The following is a 21,246-nucleotide window of genomic DNA, read 5'->3' as shown; positions in this document are numbered from 1 at the left end:
ATCTCCCATTTTTTGATCGCGGGACCCTGACGAAGCCCACCAAAAGCGAGACTTATCAACGCATGTTGATTGGTTCTGCCGTCTTATCGGCTGCCCGCCGGCCCAAAAAAATTCTGGAGCGGGAGAGTTTCGGTGGGACAGCTGCCGAAACATAACTGCAGCGAGCAACACCAAGGAGATAAAGGTTGTATTTACATGTCCAAAACCATTCCCTCAAGTGCCAGTCAGCTACGTTGTTGACCTTACCAAGCTGTACTTGATTGCCTTTGAATTACGACCGGTCAATTTTTCCTTGAAGGCTGCCTTGGCCGTTTGTCCGTCTTCTGAACACACGTCTGAGAGCCGAGTGGAACGCCCCTTCCCAAATGTCCAGTCGGTGATTCTCTAGTCGCGATCAAGAGTTCAGCGGGCCAAGAGAGCCCGGACTTACCACCCCGAAGATGGCGAGTTCCCTGGCTGCGCAGTTGGCGCAGATCGCGGCCAACTCGCGGACCAGCTTGAATGCCAAGACGCTCAAGGCTGCTCATTCCAAGTCGTTGATATTCGAGCCTCGAGAGGCCGCCAGTCAGACATTCGCCGAGATATACACTATATGCTACGGAGGCTTCGAGGATTTGTGCCATCTCGACCCTCGCTTCGCTCCGTTTAGGGCGACACTGTTCAGCGAGCAGAGCCAGGAGGCCGATCGGACCCAGATGACGCCGGAGGAGAATGCGGCCTTGGACAAACGCGTCAACTCGTTCCTCCACCTGGTTGCCGGTCGCCTACGGCTTAACCCCGCCATCAAGGCCATTGAGTGGTTGGTGAGGAGATTTCGGTAGGTGATATGCCCAACTGCTTCTTGCAATGGTGCTTACAGGCGACAGGATCCACGAGTTCAATACGGCAACCCTCATAACCACATTCCTTCCATACCACACGATCCCGGCTTTCGTTACCCTTCTTGATATCCTGCCAGCCAAAATACCCCAGGAGTACAGGTTTCTAGACCCCTATAAACGCTCTTTGACGGCCCCGCCGCGGGCTGCCATTGTGCAGCAAGCAACAAACCGGCCTGAGTTGCTATCCATCATCTCCCAGTACACGCTTGAGTCATGCCGGGCTAAGCAGGAATACCCGGGCCTCGTGTCATTCTGGGGTGGCGTCATGGCCGAGGCTGTCAACGGCATGCTTGACAAGATGCGGTCCGGCAGGCGGAGTGTCCAGCTTGAGAATGACCACAAGCTTCTCCAGCAAACTGGGCCGGTTTTGAGCGAGGCAATGCTCATGAAAGACGTCCCTGGAATCCAGATCGCGAGCTACATGATCGTCGCTATCCTTGCTGCCAAGGGCAGCCTGAACGACGGTGCGCTCTCCGCATTTATGGAGCAGCTGGTCCATGGCTGGACTGCTGATACCTACCGCCCTGGCCTTGTTTGTCTTAGTATCCTCTCACAGCACCGCTCCGCAAAGCAGGTCTCTGGTCGGATCGCCAAGGCTCTCCTCAAGATCCCGGCTCTTGTCCCGATTCTGTTGGAGATCAGCCGGGATCACCGCGTTGACAAGTTAGCCAACGGGCTTGCGCTTGCCTTCGTGGATCGCTTGTCCAAGAAGGGTGATGCTCGAAGCCTTCCTGCCATTAACGCTCTGCTTCTGGCAAACCTTCTGCAGGAGAAGCAAGTCAAGGTTGTCTACAAAGCAATGCTTCTGGCAGCCCACAGGATCAACGATGAGATTGACGGCGACGGCCGTATCCGCAAAGAAGTTGGCTCTTCTTTGGTTACACTGTCGCAGGCCGGCGGGCTCACGGGGGATGCCGTCAGGTCCGCTATTGAGGAGGTGGACTTCGACATTGAGGAGATCGAGCTTAAACTGGGGGCCGCTCTCCGCCCGAAACTTACGATTGAGCAGATTCCAGAGCAGGTGGACGAGAACCAGGCGGTGAAGCCAGCCGAAAAGGGGCCAAGCCTGGATTCGGCATTGCAACAGTTGTCTAAACTGGAGCCATCGTCCTTGTCTTGTCTGTCGCCAACGCCAGCGGTATTGTTCAACGATCTCTGCACGGCATTTCTGCTCGCCGCCGCCAGTGAGAGTGACCTGAAGAGGTTCGATACCGCTCCAGTGTTAACCCGGTCTCTGGCACCAAGCAACTCGTTTTACTTCAGCTTCTATCTCCGGGTCTGGTGCGGGCCGTTTCCATCCCTTGCCAAAGTAGCCGCCCTGGAATGCGTCAAATCCCGCCTGAAGGAAAGCGACTGCGCTGGGAAGGATTTTCAGGCCATTATACCTTACTGTGCTGTTGCACTGAGCGACCCGGCAAAGAAAGTCCGCCGTGCCGCAGCAGACCTCGTCGCCGTTTTGAGTTCCCATGCCAAAACTGCTTTCGAAAAGTCCCAGCAGCCTTGGGGGTTTAAGGGTCTGTACGGCGATCACGAATTGCCGAGCCCACTGGGCCGTGATGCCGTCAAATCCCTGGTCGAGTCGGTTCTGATACCTTGCCTGGAGGAATCAGTTCTTCACGAGGATCATCTCACGGCGGCCATTGTTACTGCATTGGAGAGCGCCAAGGGTTCACCAGAAAAGGCAGCCGGAAAGCGTCATCTCTCTCATGGGACGAGGCTTTCGATTCTCAAGTTCCTCTGCGGACATGTCATAGAATCGCCTTTGCTGGCCGTCAAACTACGATTACTACGCGCAATCAACCAGATACGCAGCATCTCGGGAACCTCGAGGACGGATCTGTTGCTGCCACTGCTTCGCTGGTGGGCTTCTCTCAGCGGAAATGAAGCCGCTGAGCTTGCTGCGCAAGAATCACTGGACGAGAAGCAGATCGACCAAGCCTTCGTAGACGTCGTGGTCGCAAACAACACTTTAGGTCTCGAAACGTTCTTTCAACTGATAAACGATCCGAACACCGCTCTCAGGCCCAACCTCGTACAGGCCATCTTCGGCCGCATTACAAAGATGTGGCCATCAATGAAGTCGAACACCAAGTTCACAACAGCGCGGACAATGTTTGATATTACACAGTCTGCGGCCCGTCTCTCTCCCGAGCAGAGCTCCGTCATTGCGGAGGCAGTGGATTTCCTAAGGAAGGTGGACTTAACGACGGACATCTTGCTCGAGTTCATCAACTCCTTGCAGCACGAGGTCAAACTTGCGACCGATACCCCGGCGAACAAGCGGAGGCGAACCAGCACGGCAGACCAGAGTCGTAGTGTGAGTCTGCAAGGGAGTCAAGAATTGAAGACAGCTCTGAACAAGTCAACATTCGTTCTGGAGCTTGTGCAAGAATCCAACCCAGCTCAGCACCCCGAATTGCTCCCGAGCTTATTTCAAACCCTGTCGGATCTCCATCATCTGGGCGCGCTTGTGGGATCCGAGCTAGGATATCTCCAAAATTTGGTGCTGAGCAGCCTCCTCACCATGATACCGGCGTTCAAGAACAACAAGGACCTGACGATCGATGCGTCAGCCGGGCACGGCGACGTCTTGGCAACTTGCATCCAGAAGTCATCTAGTCCTGCCGTCATCAATTCGGCGCTGCTCCTGGTGGCCAATCTGGCTCGGACGGCCCCGGATGTGGTGCTGCAGAGTGTCATGCCGATTTTCACGTTTATGGGCAGCTCGGTGCTTAAGCAGGCTGATGACTACTCTGCCCATGTCGTCAATCAAACAGTCAAGGAGGTTATCCCTCCTCTGATTGACACCTTCCGGAAAAGAAGTCGGAACTTAGTTGCAAGCACCAAGGATCTTCTTGCCAGCTTTGTAACCGCCTACGAGCATATACCTTCGCACCGAAAGCACGATCTCTTCATCAGCCTGGTGGAAAATCTTGGCCCAGAAGACTTCCTCTTCGCTGTCCTTGCCATGTTTGTCGACAGATATGCTGCGACCGACAACATGATCTCTTTCACGACCCAAATGATGAGTTCATTCTCCGTAGAAGTCCAGCTTCAAACTCTTATCAAGCTCCTGGACTTGGTCAGCGACATATTCAAGCCCAAGCCTGCTCTCTCGAGCGTGCTTCTTGGCACCGACACGACCGGAGAGCAAGATTCCCAAAAGACGGCCGCAAAGCAGCTCAATCTTCTCCCGCACTTGCTCGCGAATAGGCGGCTGAAGCGTGAGATCGCCCAGCTTGCTGAAAGAGACGATATGGAGGCAGGCAAAATTCGCGATCTCTACGCCACGCTCCTCGAAAGTATTTTGACTCTCGCTGGCACCGTCAAGACCAAGAAGATGCTGTACAACCGCTGCGGCGATGCACTGTCCAATCTTCTCAATCTACTCTCGATTGCCGAATTCATCAGAAGTGTAGAGGCATTGCTTGACCGGCCAAATGTCGGGCTGCGGCAGAAGGTTCTTCGGGCCCTTGAGTTGCGGGTAGACAATGAAAGCACCACAGACGCAAAGTCGAGGGACGCCTTGCTTGCTTTCCTTCCTCAATTGACCGCAGTGATTCGGGAATCGGACGACATGAACTACAAGCATACGGCCGTGACCTGCGTCGACAAGATCTCGGAAAAGTATGGCAAGAAAGACATCGACGCCGTGGCTGCTGCGGCCGCCACCATCGCGGGCGATCACTGCCTCGGTCAGTCATCTCAGAGTCTCCGGGTAATGGCCTTACTCTGCCTGGCCTCGCTTGTAGACGTTCTACAGGATGGCATAGTCCCCGTCCTACCCGTCGCCATCCCGAAAGCGCTAGGCCACCTGGAAGAGAGCTTGAGCAGCGATACCGCCGACACCGAACTTCACAATGCCGCATATGCTTTCATGGCAGCCCTGGCCCAGCATATCCCGTACATGATCTCCGGTGCTTACCTCGACCGGATCCTAGCGTGCTCAAACAAGTCTGCAGCGGCGCACCTGGACGACGAGTCGAGCAGCAACCGGTCACACTGCCTCCAGTTTTTGGCAAAGCTGGTTGAACCGAAGGCCCTGTATGTTGCTCTTGAACATAACTGGGCCCTTGCCGCCAAGTCCGGGTTATCTGTAAGTAATTTTGCATCTGTCGTTCACATTGCATTCTAATTAGTTGACAGGCGATGAGTGAATATCTCGACATCCTGGGGATGGCACTTGACAAGCATTCCAAGTCGGTTGTCGCTAAAAATGTATCCTCCCTCTCAGTCATTTTCCTCAAGGCTATGGACTTGAGGAGGATGATTGTTTCGGGGGATGCCGCCTCGCTTACGCCGTCTGAAATGGAAGAGATCGAGAGGAAGGTCAGCGACGACGCGCTCAAGATGGTCTACAAGCTGAACGACGCCGCTTTCCGCCCCATCTTCTCCAAACTCATGGAGTGGACATGGAGCGGGCTTCCGAAGAACGATACTGCCGGTCGCACCCTGCGGCTCCTCACCGTGTACGGATTCCTTGAGGTCTTCTTCGACAATCTCAAGTCCATCGTGACCAGCTACGCCTCGTACGTGATTGAGAGCGCTGTCAAGGTACTGTCATCGCTGGCGGACCTGAAGGAGCCCAGCGGAAAAGAGCTGTGGAGGAGGGTTCTCCGCACCCTCACCAAGTGCTTTGAGCACGACCAGGACGGTTTCTGGCAGGCGCCGGCGCACTTTGGTGCTGTTGCACCAGTACTCGTCGAGCAGTTCGTCCGCGCCGCCGACGTGGCCGAGGGCGAACTGATCCCCGCGGTGGTGGAGCTCGCGGCCGCGGCGGACTCCCAGGAACACCACAAGGAACTCAACGGCGCGCTGTTGAAGCACCTCCGCTCCGGGCAGGCATCAGTGCGGCTAGCAGTGGTCAAGTGCCAGCAGGCACTGACAGCGAGACTGGGAGAGGAGTGGCTGCAGGCACTGCCCGAGATGCTGCCGTACATCAGTGAACTCCAGGACGATGACGATGAGGTTGTGGAGAGAGAGAATAGGAGGTGGATTGTGGGCATCGAGGAGAAGTTGGGCGAGAGCCTGGACTCGATGTTGCAATGAGGGCATCCAAGGGGGTGGGTGTATGTATCTATGGAGGATATTCGCTTGAGGGCACCTGTGGTCGTGGGTTTCAATATCTAGGGATAGGAAAAGGATATGTACATATGTAAATATTCGTACGTGAGAGTAAATCTGGATTTTGCAGACTTCATTACTCCCTACTTGAATTCTGAATTCTAATTGCTAGCTGGTCACGGATATAATTACGTAGATCCCCCTTTTGCTGGTTTCAGGGACAAGGACCATGGCATCGAGCCCTGAGAGATCACATGTGGCTAAAGTCAGCGGTTGCTAGGACTACTGACAAGGTTGGGTACTTTGTAATATACATAATGTACTGTATGTAAGGTATGCATTTGATATGAAATTTCGCAACGGCCGGTGCAGCCCTCAACTTTCCCTTGTAGGTAAGAACGGAACTTTGATCTGGATCTGATTGACTCTGTTCTCAAGTACAATGTCCTGAACAGCCGAATGATTGAAATCATGGGTTGAACGGCAGCGTCGGTGACGAAGCCACGAAGTACGTACTGTGTAAGGAAGGTGATTTTCGTTACCGGTATTTCGTGGTTTCGCAAACGTTAAGAAGCAAGTTACGATCTGCTTTAATGTACCATAACTCTGCAGGTGATACCGGCTGAACGGTTGTCAATCGTTAACAGCCGTGTCCCACCAGTCCGTCATCAGCGTCGGCATTTTCTTGCCAAGCTCATCCACCGATTAGCCGAGGCTCATACGGCAGCAAATCGGGGCCCGAAATATGAAAGCTCAGCGAAGCACATGTTGTCGTGCGAATTGAATCAAGGCGGCCATACGCGTCGACCGATAACCCCTTGTCGCATCACCTCTCTCTGAACGTTTTTTCCTTGCTTTGGCTGCACAATGGCCGGACGCTAGAAGTCCAGACTCCAGAGTGGTCTTCTGGTCGGTCTCGCTCCATGACCTGAATCCGAAGCTACCTCACGTACTTTTCCCTAAACACCTGGACCACACCAACGGCACACGCATCGCACTTATCAACCCCACAATGTCGTCTACCCGCACCTCATACATGGCAGACTTAGGACTGTCGTCCTCAATATCCTCGTTGTCGTCCTCGGCAGCATCGCGGCCCGGCCACTCGTCCTCACACATATCCAAAACATATCGCCAAGCCTCGACACTGTTTCTCACGCGTCGCTTGCCCGAGGCGCTGTCTACCGTCCTACCACTGGTCACGCCGCCAGAGTCTGACGATCCCGAAGCTCCCTTTGAGCCCGCCCCGGTAGCCAGAGCCTCGCGGTCTTCTAGGATCAAAGTATGGAGCCTATACCTGACAGTTCTAAACGCAATTCTCGAGCTGGACACGGACGAGGGCAAGGATACGTTTGGGACGCAGGAATGGCGAGCTCTCTGCCACAAAGTGCGCGAGGGCGAGGTTTGGGAGGAGGTAGTCCGCAATGGCTACCACGGCGTTGAGGGGGATGTGGATGCAGATGTAGTCATTAACCTGTAAGTCCTCACTTACCGCTCACAAAACATTGGTCCATATTCCGCCACAACAGTATCGCTAAACACTACAAAAACAAAATTAGAGCCACCCTACTCCTCGCCCACGCCAAAACCCAGACCGTCAACCAACAGCGCCTAGAGAACTACCTAGCCTCAGCCCGCACCCCGAACCTCGACAACATTTCAGACCGTTTCCCCCCTCCAACAGCCAGCAGCACCGGTGCCCCGCACCAAAACCCCAAACGCCACCGCTCGCACTCCTCCTCTTCCCGCACCGGCCGCCGCGGTCACGCCGCCGCCGCTGCCAGTGGCGCCGACACGCCGCGCGACCTCAACGCGCGGGTCAAGCTGCTGGAGCTGTACACGCTGCACGTGCTGCCGCGCAACGGGGAGTGGGAGTACGCGCGCGAGTTTGTGAGCGCGAGCCCCGTGCTGGACGAGGAGCGGCGCGAGGCGTTCCTGCAGGCGCTGCAGGGCCTGCACGAGGAGCAGCTCGCGGCGGCGCGCCGCGACGAGGAGGAGCGCCGCCGCCAGGAGGAGGCCATACGCCGCGACGTCGAGCAGGCCAGGCGGTTGAGGGCTGAGAACGAGGCGCGCGAGCGCAGGCGGTTGGAGGAGGAACGTGGACGAAGGGCGGAGGGTGGGGGTAGTGGTGGTGGTGGTGGGAAGAAAGTAGGGGCAGGAATGGGGGGAGGGGAAGGGGGAAGGGAAAAGGGGGTGGTTACGGAAGGGGACTTTGGTGTTGAGATCACGCCTACGTCGTCTACGCCGCCGCCGCCTAGATCGGATGACTCGGTGCGCTCGGATGTGGGCAAAGCTGGGAGGAGGCCGTTGCCGGGAGTCGGGACAAGGGGAACAGGGGCGAGGAGGGGAGGGGTGACAGCTGGTTCGGGCGGGAATGCCGTGACTGCGCCGACGCTCATGAACAGGGCATCGATGGTCTTGGCAAATCTCCGCTCACTGGTGGACGAGATGTCGGTGGCGTTCCGGACGAACCCGTACGTGCTATATCGGACGCTCGCGTTTATCGTTGGGCTGCTGCTCTTGTTGAGGCGCAAGCGCATCCGCGAGAGAATCGCGAGGATCCTTGCTGTGAGCTGGGCCAAGGTCAAGGCCACCGCCGGTATGGGAACCAAGGTTACTTATATATAGTGTTGTATCGGAGGGAGCAGCAAAACGGATGATGGAGTTGACATTGGGGACTGTTTCCTTTGTACGATTATAGTTGCATTGCCAGCTGGTGAGGGGTATATCTCTTTTGTTGGATTAATGATGGACGGTCTCCTAGCTGTAGTTTTACAACACACTCAGATAGCCTTGAATTAGCAGTGGTAGATGGACACCCGTGATATCACCCGCCATCTCCTCTCCCAGTGTTCCTCTGCTCCTAACGCCATGAGAAACCCAAGCCGCCACCCTTGCCACCAAGTGTGTACCGGCGTATGCAGTTGCTCGTATGCAAATGCCCAAACAAACATTTACACCCATATGCCCCTGGTACTCGAAACCGAAAGCCTGCCCAAACCCGGGCCACTTGCTCACTAAAACGCCGCCGTCCCCCGATTCGTTTTTTTCTGGTAGAATAACTGCAGCACACGAAATGTCAGGCCTCTCTCCCACCGTTGGACCATAACTAGGTGTACGGGGGAAACTTACGTCTGTCCTCGAACTCCCCAGGTTGATAATCTTGGGACAGCCGTCGCGGTCCTTTTCCAGCCTCGTGCACTCGAAGCAGTAGAAGGCGTCCGAGATGCCCTCGCCGCCGCATACGACGCACTTGTTCTGGTAGTTGCCGAAGCTGCACTCGTCGCAGATGCGCACCAGCGTCGTCGGCCGCACGTACGAATCGCACACTGGACACTTGCCGTCGCACTTGTCACAAAGTCGGCCGATGGCGATACCCGCTTGCTTGCGGCACATCACCAGGTCCCTGGGGTTTGGCAGCTTGAATTAGTATGGCTGATCGGATAGCTAGGGGGTGTAGAGGTGTGCCGCTGCGTGACCAGAGGGACGTTGACTTACGGATGATGGCGGGACATGGTGGGCTTGTCTTGGTCTTCTCGGTTTATGCGATTTGAGATGAAGACGAGAGGAAGAGATTGATTGTAGATCGGAAATCGTTTTGCAGGGCTTCAATGTGGTGGTGTCTCCAGAGGTTGGCTTCACTTGAAAGCTACTGTACTGTACAGAAGGCTGCAGTGGCGTTCGTTTTCTACAGAAGAGCCAGGCGTAAAAGTTTAGCGGTTGAACGCCACTAATACGACCCCTAGTCTAGTAACTTCCATACCTAGCCACAGCCTTACAAGCCCCACCATTGGGTGTTACGCTGCGGTTGAAAGCTTATCGATACGGCTGTCGGCATTGAAGTCAGAACTCGCGTCTAACGGAAGGTTTAAACTTCACTTGTTTGTTCGAAGCTCATCGGGCTGGGCACCTCGCTTCGTTTGCGACATAATCGCCCCGGCAAATGAACGCTGAGACCTACAGTGTGACCTACTCGTCGTAGCTTCCAAGTTCGAAGACAACAAGTGGATGGAACCTTCCCAAAACACCAAGTCACCAACAAGAGCAAAGCGCGCTACCTATAAAAACCCCCCCCCCCCTCCCCCTCTCTCTCCTCTTCGCACACGCTCGAACATACAAAGTGCGCCACTACACCAGCTATAGCGAGACGCATCTGCACCTTCATCTTCGATTGCGCATTCGCTCCGTAACCCGAGCCACATGGCCGAAACAGAAGACGCCATTGCGAACAAGAGAAAAGCGTCGCCTGCGCCGGTAGAGGATGCGGCTGACATTAAGCGCGCCAAGTTTGAGGGCGGCGACGGGGATTCTCCTCTCGGGAACGGCAACGACCAAGAGCTGAACAAGCCGAGCAACGGCACTACATCAGTTGAGGATGAGAAGCGAGAACATAGGGAGAGGTCACCTGCAAGATCGCATGACCAAAAACATCAACGAGACTCCCGGGAATCGCCAGAGGCGCGGCGGCCGTCTCTCTCGGGGGGTCTTTCCAGCCGCAAGAGTATTAGCCAGGAGGAGAAGAAGCGTGGGCAACGTTTGTTTGGTGGCTTGCTCACGGCGCTCAGTCGACCCACGTCAGCCTCCCAGCAACAAAAGAGGCTGGAGATAGAGCGGCGACAGCAGGAAAAGGCTCAACAGCGGCGGGCCGAGGATGACAAGCGCAGAGTCGAGAAGCTAGAGAAACTTAGAAGAGTGCGCCAGATTGAGCAGCTCAAACTCGAGGAACAGGCGGTATGTTGGGAGCTTACCCCTATTTTCTAGCTGGCTACTGACATGCCTTGTCTAGATGCGATCGCGACATTCGAGTATGCTGGCAAGGGCACAAAGTCTGCAGACGAAAAGCGAGCCTAGACTTGTAGGTGGAGGGCTACACCTTTAACAGGAACCACTGCTAAACGAGTTCATCAGTACTACCTGCCATGGGAGCTCACCAAAGACCAAGAGGAGATCATCAGAGACCAAATTCAAGCCGCGGAGCAGACCATACAAAAGGAGAACCGCGAGTTCAAGATGCGCAAGACGCAGCGACTCAGAGAACTGGGTGTTGCTACCCCGCCACGGTCCCCGTCTCCTCCGCCGCGAGAGCCGGAACAAGAGCAAGAACAAGAAGCGCAATCAGGAAAAGCCCCGGTTGGTGAACCCAAACATGTACCGCAAGATACTAACCCCGATGCCGCGGCACGGCCGTCATCCAAGGCACGGAACTTACATGACAAGGAGCACGATGAGAACGGGGACGAGATGATGCAGGATGAGGAGGATACGGTAATCTACTAACTTGCTTCGTCGGGGTCGGCATGTCCTTTTAAGCCGGTGGCTTAGGTTGTAAGTATTGAAGTTTGGGCCTCCTTCGGTGCTGTATTCTTAAGTGTATTTTAGCGGCCCATCACCGTTCGGGGCGTTTCCGGAGCGAATGTACTTGCGGTGAGAGCCACCCCTGACTCCAGGTAAGCCGAGCTGGGTGGGACATTGGCTTACCGTTTTCACTTTCATGAACGGAGGCTCGAGAGGGCGGAACTCCGCTGGATATCTGAGGCGAGTGCTGCTAAGATTGGCAGACGTGAACTAATCAGGGGAGACGGAGAGCTCGGGAGGAGTGTAGAATAACATAGCTACCGTACTCACTTCGAGACATTCTCGGCGGGATGCTGAAAAGGAGGCATACGTGTTGTATGCGTAGCGTGCTAACTCGGAAATGCCGGCTTGTCGGCTGAGCAGCGCACCGAACGTAACACCCCTGAGCACCCCTTCCAACTGCCTGTGCTGTTCCTTAGGACATCCGGTGTCTGCTTTGTATTCGCCCAATGTTGAGAGTTCAGTAATCATTCCGTCCAGGACATGCCGGGAGCGTATGTGGTGGAGGGGCTCCTCCGCCAATTGACCCTTTGGCTGCACCTGACATTGGTGAAAACAGATGTGGGGTTTATTTATGACGTACAGAGGGGTGTTGTACCCAGCATCGTCCCGAACTTCTTCACCCCTGGTTGCCGTGTCAATTATGCCTGTACTGCGAACATAAGTACCGAGGGGAGGTTTAACACCCGTGACAGATTACAAATTCATTGATGAGGCCGAGGCATCTCGATCCCCCCTCTCCTTCGTGATTATCTCTCCCCTCACAATTTCTGCTTTCAGTTTTCTGCCCCGTCCCGTGAGACACCCCGCAGCCCCTGAATTCTCAATCGCTTCCCCTTCTCACCACAACATTCTTCCAACACTTCACTCACAGCTTCCACTGTTTCGTAACACCGTCCCGGCCGTTAATTCTGTTCATCATGGTCGACAAGCTCACCCCAACTGATTCGCGGGTGCAACACCACACCTTGACCATCCCCAACTCAAACAAGACCTATCACTACCTCCTGGCCGAGCCCCCCTCGGGCACCACCCCAAGCGGTACAGCCCTCCTGATCCATGGCTTTCCCGACCTCGCCTTCGCCTGGCGTTACCGTAAGTAAAACATGCCCAGATTACTGTAGTTGACGCAATATGATCGTTACTGGATCCCACCCCCTTTTCCTTTCCCCTGAAAGTAAACAACAAGCGCCAAACCTGAATTTTATTTTTGGACAAAATCACCTAACCTTCCCCCTGCTAGAAATCCCCCACCTAGCCACGACGCACAACCTGCGCGTCATCGCGCCGGACATGGCCGGGTACGGGCAAACTGATGTCGACCCTGACAACCTGTCGCTGTACTCGTACAAGAGCGTGATCGACGACCTGGTGGCCATCGTCAACCACGTCACGGGAGACGCAAACGGCCAGATTGTACTAGGCGGCCACGACTGGGGCGGCGCCGTGGCGTGGCGCTTCGCGCTGTGGTACCCGGAGCGCCTGTTGGGCGTCTTCAGCGTGTGCACCCCATACTGGCCGCCCAACCCGGGCCCCTTTGTGAGCAAGGCCGACTTGGTGAAGCGGCTGCCCAACTTTGGGTACCAGGTGCAGTTTGAGGGCAGGGACATCGAGAGGGTCGTGGTGGGCCCTGCAAGGACTAGGGCGTTTCTGAGCGTTGCCTATGGCGCGAAGGGTAAGGACGGTAGTGAGAAGGGTGGGAAGGCCCTGTTTAACACCTCACACGGAGTCGACCTGGATGCCGTCGAGCAGGACCAGGTTGGGGAGAGCCCATTGCTGAGCAAGGAGGAGATGGATTACTATGTGCAGGAGTTTACGAGGCAAGGGATGAAGGGCCCGACGAACTGGTACCGTACGCTTAAAGTCAATTATGACGAGGAAAAGGACTTGGTCAAGGCGGGCAAGTCGAAGATCACCGTCCCTTCGTTGATGGTCACTGCGTCTAGGGACGCGGCACTGCCGCCGGCCATGGCGGAGGGGATGGGTCAGTATTTTGACCACTTGGTCAAGAAGGAGGTTAACGCTACTCACTGGGCGCTCTGGGAAGCCGCCGCAGAGGTGAACGCTCATATCTCGGAGTTTGTGGGGACCATTATGGAAGGTCGGCCTCTCAAGGCCTCGATTTGAGAATAAATAAAAAACGGATTCTATGGTGTATGTAGGCATCTCTCAGTGCTCTCACGTGGAATTAGCTGGGCTTCGAACCACAACTCTCCCATCCCACCAATGTATTGTACATTCAATATCGGAGTGCCGGAAGCGGCCTCCAGCCTTTCCGCTGAACGTTCTCTTCTCCTAAAACTGGTACACGGAGTGTGTATGCTGACGAGCCACAGAGCTGTACCCGAACATCCCCTAATCGCTTCATTTCCCCAGTGGCTTCTTGGCGCAGCGTGGTTCTATTTCCCCAGGACGCATCCTCTAGCCTCTTAGCATGCTATGACCCACAAACGCGCGAAAATAACACACCTCTTGCTGCCTTGATATGCCTTTTGGTTTCACTACGTCGTTTCCGCTAGGCCTGCGAGTGACGTTGAGCGGAGCCGGTCCTAATCTTGCAGTCCGAATGTGGGCAACACCTCGCTGGTTTACCGGCGACCCTCGTATAGATTCATCTCATAGTAGAGAGTCACCATTCACTTCAAGGTGCGCTTTTGACCGTCAACAGTAGGCACGGCGGATTTCGCCTTGTTTGGCTTTCCGCATATGGCGCATGCTGCTCAGCGTTAGCCGCCGGAATTTCGGACAGTGGAAACGCCAGGAAAACATACCATCTGCTCGATAGGCGCATTGATTGCAATAAGTGTGTCCCTGAGAGACCTTAACCTTGCATCGTGTGCAGGAGCTTGAATACTGAGCATAGGGGTTCTTGGCTGCTTTGGAAAGCAGCTTACTCTGCGCCGAGTCAGTTGTCAATGCGAATGTCTTCATACGAGTGTGTGAACTGTCGAGATTCTATGCATACCTTTGAGATGCCGGTCTGCCCGAGTGTAGCGGATTTCTTGTCGAGTGTTGAGGATGACGAGGCGGGAGAGCCATAATACATCTCGCTCTTCTTCTTGACCCCGGGCGTGGCGAGGGTTGTCTTGTTGAGCTTCTGGCACTTTGAGCAAACCATTTTCACGCTTCCTCGCCTTTGTAGAAACAGTGTGTTAATTTTCGGTCTAGAATAGCACGAAATGGAGAATTGTATTCCTTTGGAAGTGAGGCGAAGAATGATGGCGATGGTGTCTGTGGTGTTTTGGTGAGATGAGACCTGTATCTCAGAGACGGAGAGGGCCAGTAACAACGTTATGATACCTGGAGATTTTGGGGGCGAAATTGCTTAGTAACCAACCCTCCAATTCGTCCAATTCGGGTAACCAAGCCTTTTGGCAAAGTGAAGGAATCGGCAAAGCCTATCATTGGCCAAAAATCCATCCGAAACAGGGTCTTCGACTTGCTGCTGAAAGTGGATCAGTTGCTATGGTTAGCCTAACTAACGTTTTCAAGCAGTAAAAAGTTACAGCGGACCCCTAGCTTCTAGCGTAGCTGCGCCTGCGGTAGAACCCACCCAACAGGTTTCCATCTCGTCAGTTTAAACTGCTTTTCAGATTCCCTTTCAGATTTGCTTACAACCCACGACCGCTACGAGATACTTCCATGCCTTGAGGTTGCGCGAGACTGCTTTGGAGTTGCGCTTTGATTGGTCCTGCATCTCTTGACAGCTCGGATTCCGCACCTGTCGCGGCATCACGAAGTTTGACAGACAGACAGCAGGTTTAAGGCTGACGACGCCGGCGCCGCTGCCCAGGCCCAAACAAGGAGGAAAAGGAGGCTGTGCTTGCAGCTAACACGACAGAAGAGACACGGCATCACTTTGCCATTTCTGCCCGTCGTATCCTTATCGATCTCTCGAGACTTCACCTGTGATTCACTTGTTTGCGCACCTTTCGCCGTCAATCAATGCTTTAACGCCCGCACCTAACTGCCTCGCGACCCCGTTGTCCTGCGCAGCGCTGTCCTCCGCATGGCCGGCCGCCAGCCTCCCGGAGGCTCAACGAGCTCCCGAAATAACGATCTTCTGCTTGACTTGGACAATGAACAACCCGTCTATCACTCAGGGCAACGGTCTGCCCTAACCGACGACGACCTCCTCAACTCGTACGCCTACGACCAAGATGGCGCACAACCGCGCACCTCCGTATCATACGACGACTTTGTTGGTTCGGGGCAACCAAGACAAGCCCCCGGACGGCCGCACCCCGCCGGTCCCTCAAGTTCCGCACCGCGGCCCGTGGGGCCCTACGGTTCGGAAATCGACAGACAGTACAGCCAAACATCAGACCTAGGGAACTATCAGAGGTATGCCGACGACTTCGACGACTACCCGGACGACGCCGGGTCGTACTATCACCAGGGCAGTGCTGCGGCTGGACCCGCGTCGGCAGCGCGAGGGAATGCGAGGAATCGAAATAGCGTTCTGAGCCTGGGCGGCGGGTTTCTCGGCAGGGTAAAGAATAGGCTGGGAATGGGCCAGGGGTATTCAGAGATGGACCTGCCGCTGACAGAGCCGGGCGCGGGAGGGCGGACAGCAACGGGATCCGAGCCGCCTCCTCCAAAAGAGAAAAGGTTCGACATGGGCAACTTCAAGTTTGGCTTCGGCCGCTCGAAGCCTGATCCATCAACGCTTGGTCCCCGGATTATACATCTCAACAACCCTCCCGCAAATAGCGCCAACAAGTACGTGGACAACCACGTATCCACGGCAAAATACAACATCGCGACCTTCCTCCCCAAATTCCTCTTCGAGCAGTTTTCGAAATTCGCAAACATCTTCTTCTTGTTTACCGCCGGCCTACAGCAGATTCCGGGGCTTTCCCCCACCAACAGATACACCACTATAGGGCCGCTTATCGTCGTGCTGCTGGTCTCGGCAGGCAAGGAGTTGGTGGAGGACTACCGGCGCAAACAAGCCGACAAGGCCCTCAATTTGTCAAAGGCCAGGGTTTTGCGAGGCTCTTCTTTCACCGAGACGAAATGGGTCAACGTGGCTGTGGGGGATATCGTCCGGGTAGAGTCCGAAGAGCCTTTCCCTGCCGATCTGGTGCTGCTTGCTAGCTCGGAACCCGAGGGGCTCTGCTATATCGAGACGGCCAATCTTGATGGAGAGACCAATCTCAAGATCAAGCAGGCTTTGCCCGAGACTTCGTCTATGGTGAGCCCAAGTGAGCTGAGCCGGTTAGGGGGCAGGCTTCGCTCTGAGCAACCAAACAGCAGCCTGTACACATACGAGGCCACCCTGACCATGCAGGCTGGCGGGGGAGAAAAGGAGTTGCCCCTAACACCAGAGCAGCTGCTGCTTCGAGGCGCCACTCTACGCAACACTCCCTGGATCCACGGCGTTGTCGTCTTCACGGGCCACGAGACCAAGCTGATGCGGAACGCAACTGCAGCGCCTATCAAGCGGACAAGGGTCGAAAAGAAGCTCAACATGCTGGTCTTGGCCCTCGTAGGGATGCTGCTAGTACTCAGCGTCATTTCGACCGTCGGTGACCTTGTCATGCGGAGCGTTTCAGGCGAGTCCATCAAGTATCTTCGCCTGGATAGCATTGATGGTGCTTCGTCCGTCGCCCGCATCTTCATCAAAGACATGGTCACATTCTGGGTGCTCTTCTCGTCACTGGTCCCCATTTCGCTCTTTGTCACGGTCGAGTTGGTCAAGTACTGGCACGGAATTCTCATCAATGACGACTTGGATATCTACTACGACGTTACGGACACACCTGCCAACTGCCGGACTTCCAGCTTGGTAGAGGAACTGGGCATGGTCGAGTACGTCTTCTCGGACAAGACCGGCACGTTAACTTGCAACCAGATGGAGTTCAAAGCAAGCTCGATTGCCGGCCTCATGTATGCTGAAACAGTTCCTGAGGACCGCATTCCGACAATTGAGGATGGCGTCGAGGTTGGCATTCACGATTTCAAACAGCTGCAGACGAATCTCAACAGCCACCCGACCGCCCAGGCCATTGATCACTTCCTTACGTTGCTGGCAACGTGCCACACCGTGATTCCGGAACAGGACGAGGATGGTCGGATCAAGTATCAGGCCGCCTCCCCTGACGAGGGAGCCCTGGTCGAAGGCGCCGTGAAGCTCGGCTACAAGTTTGTCGCTCGCAAGCCTCGCGCTGTCATAATCGAGGTGAATGGACAGCAGCTCGAGTACGAGCTGTTGGCCGTCTGCGAGTTCAACTCCACCCGGAAGAGGATGTCCACCATCTACCGGTGTCCGGACGGCAAGGTTCGCTGCTACTGCAAGGGCGCCGACACTGTTATCCTGGAGCGCCTCAACGAGAATAACCCGCATGTCGATATCACGCTGCGCCATCTTGAAGAATATGCATCCGAAGGGTTACGGACGCTTTGCCTGGCCATGCGCGAGATTCCTGAGCACGAGTTCCAGGAGTGGTTCAAGGTCTACGAGAAGGCGCAAACTACGGTTGGTGGTACCCGCGCCGAGGAGCTCGATAAGGCTGCCGAGATCATCGAGCACGACTTCTTCCTTCTCGGAGCCACCGCTATCGAGGACCGGCTGCAAGACGGCGTGCCCGAGACCATCCATACACTTCAGGAGGCTGGAATCAAGGTCTGGGTTCTGACTGGCGACAGACAAGAAACAGCCATCAATATCGGTATGAGCTGTAAGCTCCTCAGTGAGGACATGATGCTCCTTATTGTGAACGAGGAGAACGCAGCCGCGACACGGGACAACATACAGAAGAAAATTGATGCGATTAAAAACCAGGGCGACGCTACTATCGAGATGGAGACCCTCGCGCTTATTATTGATGGAAAGTCGTTGACGTACGCGCTGGAGAAGGATCTGGAAAAGCTCTTTCTCGATCTCGCCGTCATGTGCAAGGCTGTTATTTGCTGCCGTGTTTCACCCCTACAAAAGGCAATGGTGGTCAAGCTGGTCAAGAAGTATCAAAAACAGTCGATTCTTCTCGCCATCGGTGACGGAGCAAACGATGTCTCGATGATCCAGGCAGCCCACATCGGCATTGGCATCAGCGGCGTGGAGGGTCTTCAGGCCGCGCGTTCCGCAGATGTTTCCATTGCTCAGTTCCGCTTCCTCCGCAAGCTGCTTCTTGTGCACGGTGCGTGGAGCTACCACAGGATCGCTAAAACCATTCTCTTCTCCTTTTACAAGAACATCACGCTCTATCTCACGCAGTTTTGGGTATGTCTCCCTCCTCCCTCTCCACTGCTGCGACACCACTGACGCATAATAGTACGTCTTCCAAAACGTCTTCTCAGGCGAAGTGATATACGAGTCTTGGACGCTGTCCTTCTACAACGTCTTTTACACCGTCCTGCCGCCCCTGGTGCTCGGTATCCTCGACCAATTCGTCTCGGCGCGCCTTTTGGACAGGTACCCACAGCTCTACACACTCGGCCAGCAAAACAAGTTCTTCAGGGGCCGCGTCTTTACCGCATGGATCCTCACGGCCATATACCACTCCATCATTCTCTACGTGGGCGCGTCTCTGTTCTGGATCTATGACGGCGTGCAGGGCGACAGCTACCCGGCAGGGAAATGGCTCTGGGGCACGGCCATGTACGGGGCGGTGCTGCTGACGGTGCTCGGGAAGGCGTCGCTCGTGACCAACAACTGGACCAAGTACCACGTCATCGCCATACCGGGCTCCATGGCCATCTGGATCGTCTTTGTGGCCGTGTACGGCACCGTGGCGCCCAAGCTCAATTTCTCTACCGAGTACTTTGGCGTCGTCCCTCGCATGTTCTCGAGCCCCCAGTTCTGGCTTCAGATGCCAACCCTCGCCATCCTCTGCTTGGCCAGGGACTTTGCGTGGAAGTTTAGCAAGCGGCTGTGGAGGCCCGAGGCGTACCACCATGTGCAGGAGATTCAGAAGTATAACATTCAGGATTACAGGCCTCGGTATGTACTCTTTTCTCAGTCTGTTCTCTTGATTTACGAGCTGTTCCCCCCCTTTCACGGCTGGTTCGTGTGCTGGCATAAGTAACTGACATTGTTGTTTCACCAACTACAGCATGGAACAATTCCAAAAGGCGATCCGCAAGGTCAGGCAGGTGCAGCGCATGCGCAAGCAGCGCGGATACGCCTTCTCGCAGGCCGACGAGTCCCAGACGAGAGTCCTCCAGGCCTACGACACGACGCAGCATCGGGGGCGGTACGGCGAGATGGCGAGTTCGAGGCCGCATTGATTGTTGGTATCGTTCTTGGGGGTGTGAGGTTATCTTCTTCTCAGTATCGCGTTGATTTACTCTTCGATGTCTTTAATGAATGATTGCTGAGTGATTTGGGGCGGGGGGTGCGATGGATATAAAGGGGTTTGTATGTATGGATGGCATGAAGTCTACGCCGGGGTAGATGGAAAAAGGGGGTGTTGTGTTACTGTACAAAAACTTGATGCTCTCGCTCTGCTGTTGTTCGTCAGCTGTGGCTGGGCGTATATCCATACTCATTTTACCCCTTACTTGCTGTGCGGCTTCGATGTGTATGCAGTTAGGGATCGCGAGTGTCTTTGTACGATATGTACAGTACAATACAATGCAATATACAGTGCCGTCGTTGGGCCTGAATAAATGTAGCTTTTCAGTTATGAGAGGTGGTATACGGCGGTCTCAATCCTTCAAGTACATACCCTTAGGGTGGCTTGTCCCCCGGATTAGCTCACATTTCCAAACCAATTCAACACATTGGAGCCCAGGATGTGTGCAGATAAGAGGGCCGCTGATCATGACCAGGATTTGGTGTGTAGTGTAGCTGTGACTCACTTGCCAGGCTCTAGCTAAACTGTGTTTATCTGAAACTGTGCAAGTTCAACAAGACATGACGATGTCCCTGTCGTCCCATATCTCAGCGGGCCCACGTCTTGTGTCAGTGTCAAACCAGCCCGTGGTGCATGAGGTACAGTACAGGACTACGACTATAAGTAACTGCTAGTTACACCTCAGTGCCTACATTTCCGCTCAAGGTAACTTAGGGAGGGAAGACGTCATTCCTCAGTACCAGCCGCTCTCAGGTCATGATTATGGTTCCGGCAGCAACCGTAACACGAGCGTTGTGTTGTCGTACAACTTTATACACATATTTTCCATTCAAGTTGATAACGTCAATTTAATAAGATCCAGCGATCAACACACCGGCACTTGCTGCCTCCCGCCCATGAGGTGGATCTCGGGCTCCGGACTTGAGCTCACTCCCGTAGTTCCCGCAGTTTCTGCCGTGTCTCCACCACCCTCCCGCCTTCCGCCGCCAATCACCGGCCGATCGGTGGGCAGCCGCGGGCACACCCGTAACTTAGCGAGCTGTTTGGTGGTTCCTGTTCCCTTCTTGCCCCTGGTTTTGGTCGGTCAGAACGGTCCCTGTCCCGGTCTAAATCAAAATCGAGCCGGCATGAGTGTGGTTATGTATGTGTCAGCGTTTGGTCTCCCAGGCTGCACCGTGACATCAAGCTAGTGAGTATATCTGGAGTAATCAGTGAAGAATTACTTCGCACTTGGTGTTGCAGTTCAGTGCCCCAACCCCCTGGTTTTGGTATCCCTTGTCCCAATGTTCCCCGTCCACTTCACGTCGTCTGATGTGATGATGTGACGAAGTGCGCCTGCTGTGCATACGTTGACAAGGGGATGTCGAAGAATCGTTGGGTTCGATTCAATTTACGGAGAAACTACGGATATGCCTGCAGATCTGCCTCTATACTTCGTGCTACTAAGGTTCAATGTCGCACTGTGCCAGGTATGTTTGACTGTGCTATGTGGGATGCTGGAAAGAGAGAGATGAGAAGCTGCCTCAATGTATTATCATGATGGTGCAGCGTTCTGTCTGTATGTACATACGATTTCGACAACGGCCAGATATATCACGCACAGCATATCACTTCTGGATTTGAACAACGAGGTTTGATGTTTTCAT

General features: G+C 54.8%; 8 protein-coding genes across 8 annotated transcripts; 6 read left to right on the top strand and 2 right to left on the bottom strand.

Annotated features, from left to right (window-relative positions):
* The first annotated feature begins 156 nt into the window (after positions 1-156).
* On the top strand, positions 157-6,074 carry N656DRAFT_748598 (uncharacterized protein). Its single transcript, XM_064812959.1, has 3 exons — positions 157-817; positions 867-4,977; positions 5,028-6,074. The coding sequence occupies exons 1-3, from the start codon at positions 441-443 to the stop codon at positions 5,928-5,930; spliced, it is 5,391 nt and encodes a 1,796-aa protein (XP_064672972.1). The 5' UTR covers positions 157-440; the 3' UTR covers positions 5,931-6,074.
* Positions 6,075-6,661: 587 nt separating this feature from the next.
* Positions 6,662-8,573, top strand: N656DRAFT_748593 (uncharacterized protein; the record flags this gene model as incomplete). The annotated part of the gene is made up of 3 exons (XM_064812958.1): positions 6,662-7,421; positions 7,505-8,061; positions 8,116-8,573. Exons 1-3 carry the CDS (start codon positions 6,958-6,960, stop codon positions 8,571-8,573), a joined length of 1,479 nt encoding a protein of 492 aa, XP_064672971.1. The 5' UTR covers positions 6,662-6,957.
* Positions 8,574-8,662: 89 nt separating this feature from the next.
* On the bottom strand, positions 8,663-9,522 carry N656DRAFT_776522 (PHF5-like protein). Its single transcript, XM_064814651.1, has 2 exons — positions 9,078-9,522; positions 8,663-9,007 (listed from the first exon to the last, which is right to left on the bottom strand). The coding sequence occupies exons 1-2, from the start codon at positions 9,339-9,341 to the stop codon at positions 8,963-8,965; spliced, it is 309 nt and encodes a 102-aa protein (XP_064672970.1). The 5' UTR covers positions 9,342-9,522; the 3' UTR covers positions 8,663-8,962.
* Positions 9,523-10,007: 485 nt separating this feature from the next.
* Positions 10,008-11,676, top strand: N656DRAFT_776521 (uncharacterized protein). Its single transcript, XM_064814650.1, has 3 exons — positions 10,008-10,676; positions 10,732-10,800; positions 10,854-11,676. Exons 1-3 carry the CDS (start codon positions 10,146-10,148, stop codon positions 11,220-11,222), a joined length of 969 nt encoding a protein of 322 aa, XP_064672969.1. The 5' UTR covers positions 10,008-10,145; the 3' UTR covers positions 11,223-11,676.
* Positions 11,677-11,933: 257 nt separating this feature from the next.
* N656DRAFT_776519 (alpha/beta-hydrolase) lies at positions 11,934-13,571 on the top strand. Its single transcript, XM_064814649.1, has 2 exons — positions 11,934-12,395; positions 12,544-13,571. The coding sequence occupies exons 1-2, from the start codon at positions 12,221-12,223 to the stop codon at positions 13,425-13,427; spliced, it is 1,059 nt and encodes a 352-aa protein (XP_064672968.1). The 5' UTR covers positions 11,934-12,220; the 3' UTR covers positions 13,428-13,571.
* A 24-nt stretch (positions 13,572-13,595) lies between these two features.
* On the bottom strand, positions 13,596-14,558 carry N656DRAFT_776518 (uncharacterized protein). The gene is made up of 3 exons (XM_064814648.1): positions 14,266-14,558; positions 14,072-14,195; positions 13,596-14,016 (listed from the first exon to the last, which is right to left on the bottom strand). The coding sequence occupies exons 1-3, from the start codon at positions 14,416-14,418 to the stop codon at positions 13,937-13,939; spliced, it is 357 nt and encodes a 118-aa protein (XP_064672967.1). The 5' UTR covers positions 14,419-14,558; the 3' UTR covers positions 13,596-13,936.
* A 292-nt stretch (positions 14,559-14,850) lies between these two features.
* Positions 14,851-19,901, top strand: N656DRAFT_776517 (phospholipid-translocating P-type ATPase). The gene is made up of 3 exons (XM_064814647.1): positions 14,851-18,525; positions 18,578-19,245; positions 19,358-19,901. Exons 1-3 carry the CDS (start codon positions 15,310-15,312, stop codon positions 19,530-19,532), a joined length of 4,059 nt encoding a protein of 1,352 aa, XP_064672966.1. The 5' UTR covers positions 14,851-15,309; the 3' UTR covers positions 19,533-19,901.
* N656DRAFT_501090 (uncharacterized protein) lies at positions 19,515-20,295 on the top strand. Its single transcript, XM_064809855.1, has one exon. The coding sequence runs from the start codon at positions 19,699-19,701 to the stop codon at positions 20,092-20,094; it is 396 nt and encodes a 131-aa protein (XP_064672965.1). The 5' UTR covers positions 19,515-19,698; the 3' UTR covers positions 20,095-20,295.
* Positions 20,296-21,246: the final 951 nt, after the last annotated feature.

This window comes from Canariomyces notabilis (assembly GCF_033297395.1).
Source record: "Canariomyces notabilis strain CBS 508.74 unplaced genomic scaffold N656scaffold_4, whole genome shotgun sequence".
NCBI classification, from domain to species: domain Eukaryota; kingdom Fungi; phylum Ascomycota; class Sordariomycetes; order Sordariales; family Chaetomiaceae; genus Canariomyces; species Canariomyces notabilis.
The sequence above is the reverse complement of the archived record's forward strand: the minus strand, read 5'-3'. Positions and strand labels throughout refer to the sequence as shown.

What these genes read in the sequence shown, in the direction of transcription:
- N656DRAFT_748598 (XM_064812959.1), top strand. Translation starts at nt 441, where the DNA reads ATGGCGAGTTCCCTGGCTGCGCAGTTGGCGCAGATCGCGGCCAACTCG. An exon ending in TGGTTGGTGAGGAGATTTCG is followed by an intron (nt 818 to 866) that starts GTAGGTGATATG and finishes TACAGGCGACAG; the next exon opens with GATCCACGAGTTCAATACGG. An exon ending in CCGCCAAGTCCGGGTTATCT is followed by an intron (nt 4,978 to 5,027) that starts GTAAGTAATTTT and finishes ATTAGTTGACAG; the next exon opens with GCGATGAGTGAATATCTCGA.
- N656DRAFT_776522 (XM_064814651.1), bottom strand. Translation starts at nt 9,341, where the DNA reads ATGTGCCGCAAGCAAGCGGGTATCGCCATCGGCCGACTTTGTGACAAG. An exon ending in TGGGGAGTTCGAGGACAGAC is followed by an intron (nt 9,008 to 9,077) that starts GTAAGTTTCCCC and finishes CGTGTGCTGCAG; the next exon opens with TTATTCTACCAGAAAAAAAC.
- N656DRAFT_776521 (XM_064814650.1), top strand. Translation starts at nt 10,146, where the DNA reads ATGGCCGAAACAGAAGACGCCATTGCGAACAAGAGAAAAGCGTCGCCT. An exon ending in TCAAACTCGAGGAACAGGCG is followed by an intron (nt 10,677 to 10,731) that starts GTATGTTGGGAG and finishes TGCCTTGTCTAG; the next exon opens with ATGCGATCGCGACATTCGAG. An exon ending in CGAAAAGCGAGCCTAGACTT is followed by an intron (nt 10,801 to 10,853) that starts GTAGGTGGAGGG and finishes CGAGTTCATCAG; the next exon opens with TACTACCTGCCATGGGAGCT.
- N656DRAFT_776519 (XM_064814649.1), top strand. Translation starts at nt 12,221, where the DNA reads ATGGTCGACAAGCTCACCCCAACTGATTCGCGGGTGCAACACCACACC. An exon ending in CGCCTTCGCCTGGCGTTACC is followed by an intron (nt 12,396 to 12,543) that starts GTAAGTAAAACA and finishes TCCCCCTGCTAG; the next exon opens with AAATCCCCCACCTAGCCACG.
- N656DRAFT_776518 (XM_064814648.1), bottom strand. Translation starts at nt 14,418, where the DNA reads ATGGTTTGCTCAAAGTGCCAGAAGCTCAACAAGACAACCCTCGCCACG. An exon ending in GGCAGACCGGCATCTCAAAG is followed by an intron (nt 14,196 to 14,265) that starts GTATGCATAGAA and finishes GACTCGGCGCAG; the next exon opens with AGTAAGCTGCTTTCCAAAGC. An exon ending in ATGCGCCTATCGAGCAGATG is followed by an intron (nt 14,017 to 14,071) that starts GTATGTTTTCCT and finishes AACGCTGAGCAG; the next exon opens with CATGCGCCATATGCGGAAAG.
- N656DRAFT_776517 (XM_064814647.1), top strand. Translation starts at nt 15,310, where the DNA reads ATGGCCGGCCGCCAGCCTCCCGGAGGCTCAACGAGCTCCCGAAATAAC. An exon ending in TCTATCTCACGCAGTTTTGG is followed by an intron (nt 18,526 to 18,577) that starts GTATGTCTCCCT and finishes GACGCATAATAG; the next exon opens with TACGTCTTCCAAAACGTCTT. An exon ending in ATTCAGGATTACAGGCCTCG is followed by an intron (nt 19,246 to 19,357) that starts GTATGTACTCTT and finishes CACCAACTACAG; the next exon opens with CATGGAACAATTCCAAAAGG.
- N656DRAFT_501090 (XM_064809855.1), top strand. Translation starts at nt 19,699, where the DNA reads ATGGAAAAAGGGGGTGTTGTGTTACTGTACAAAAACTTGATGCTCTCG.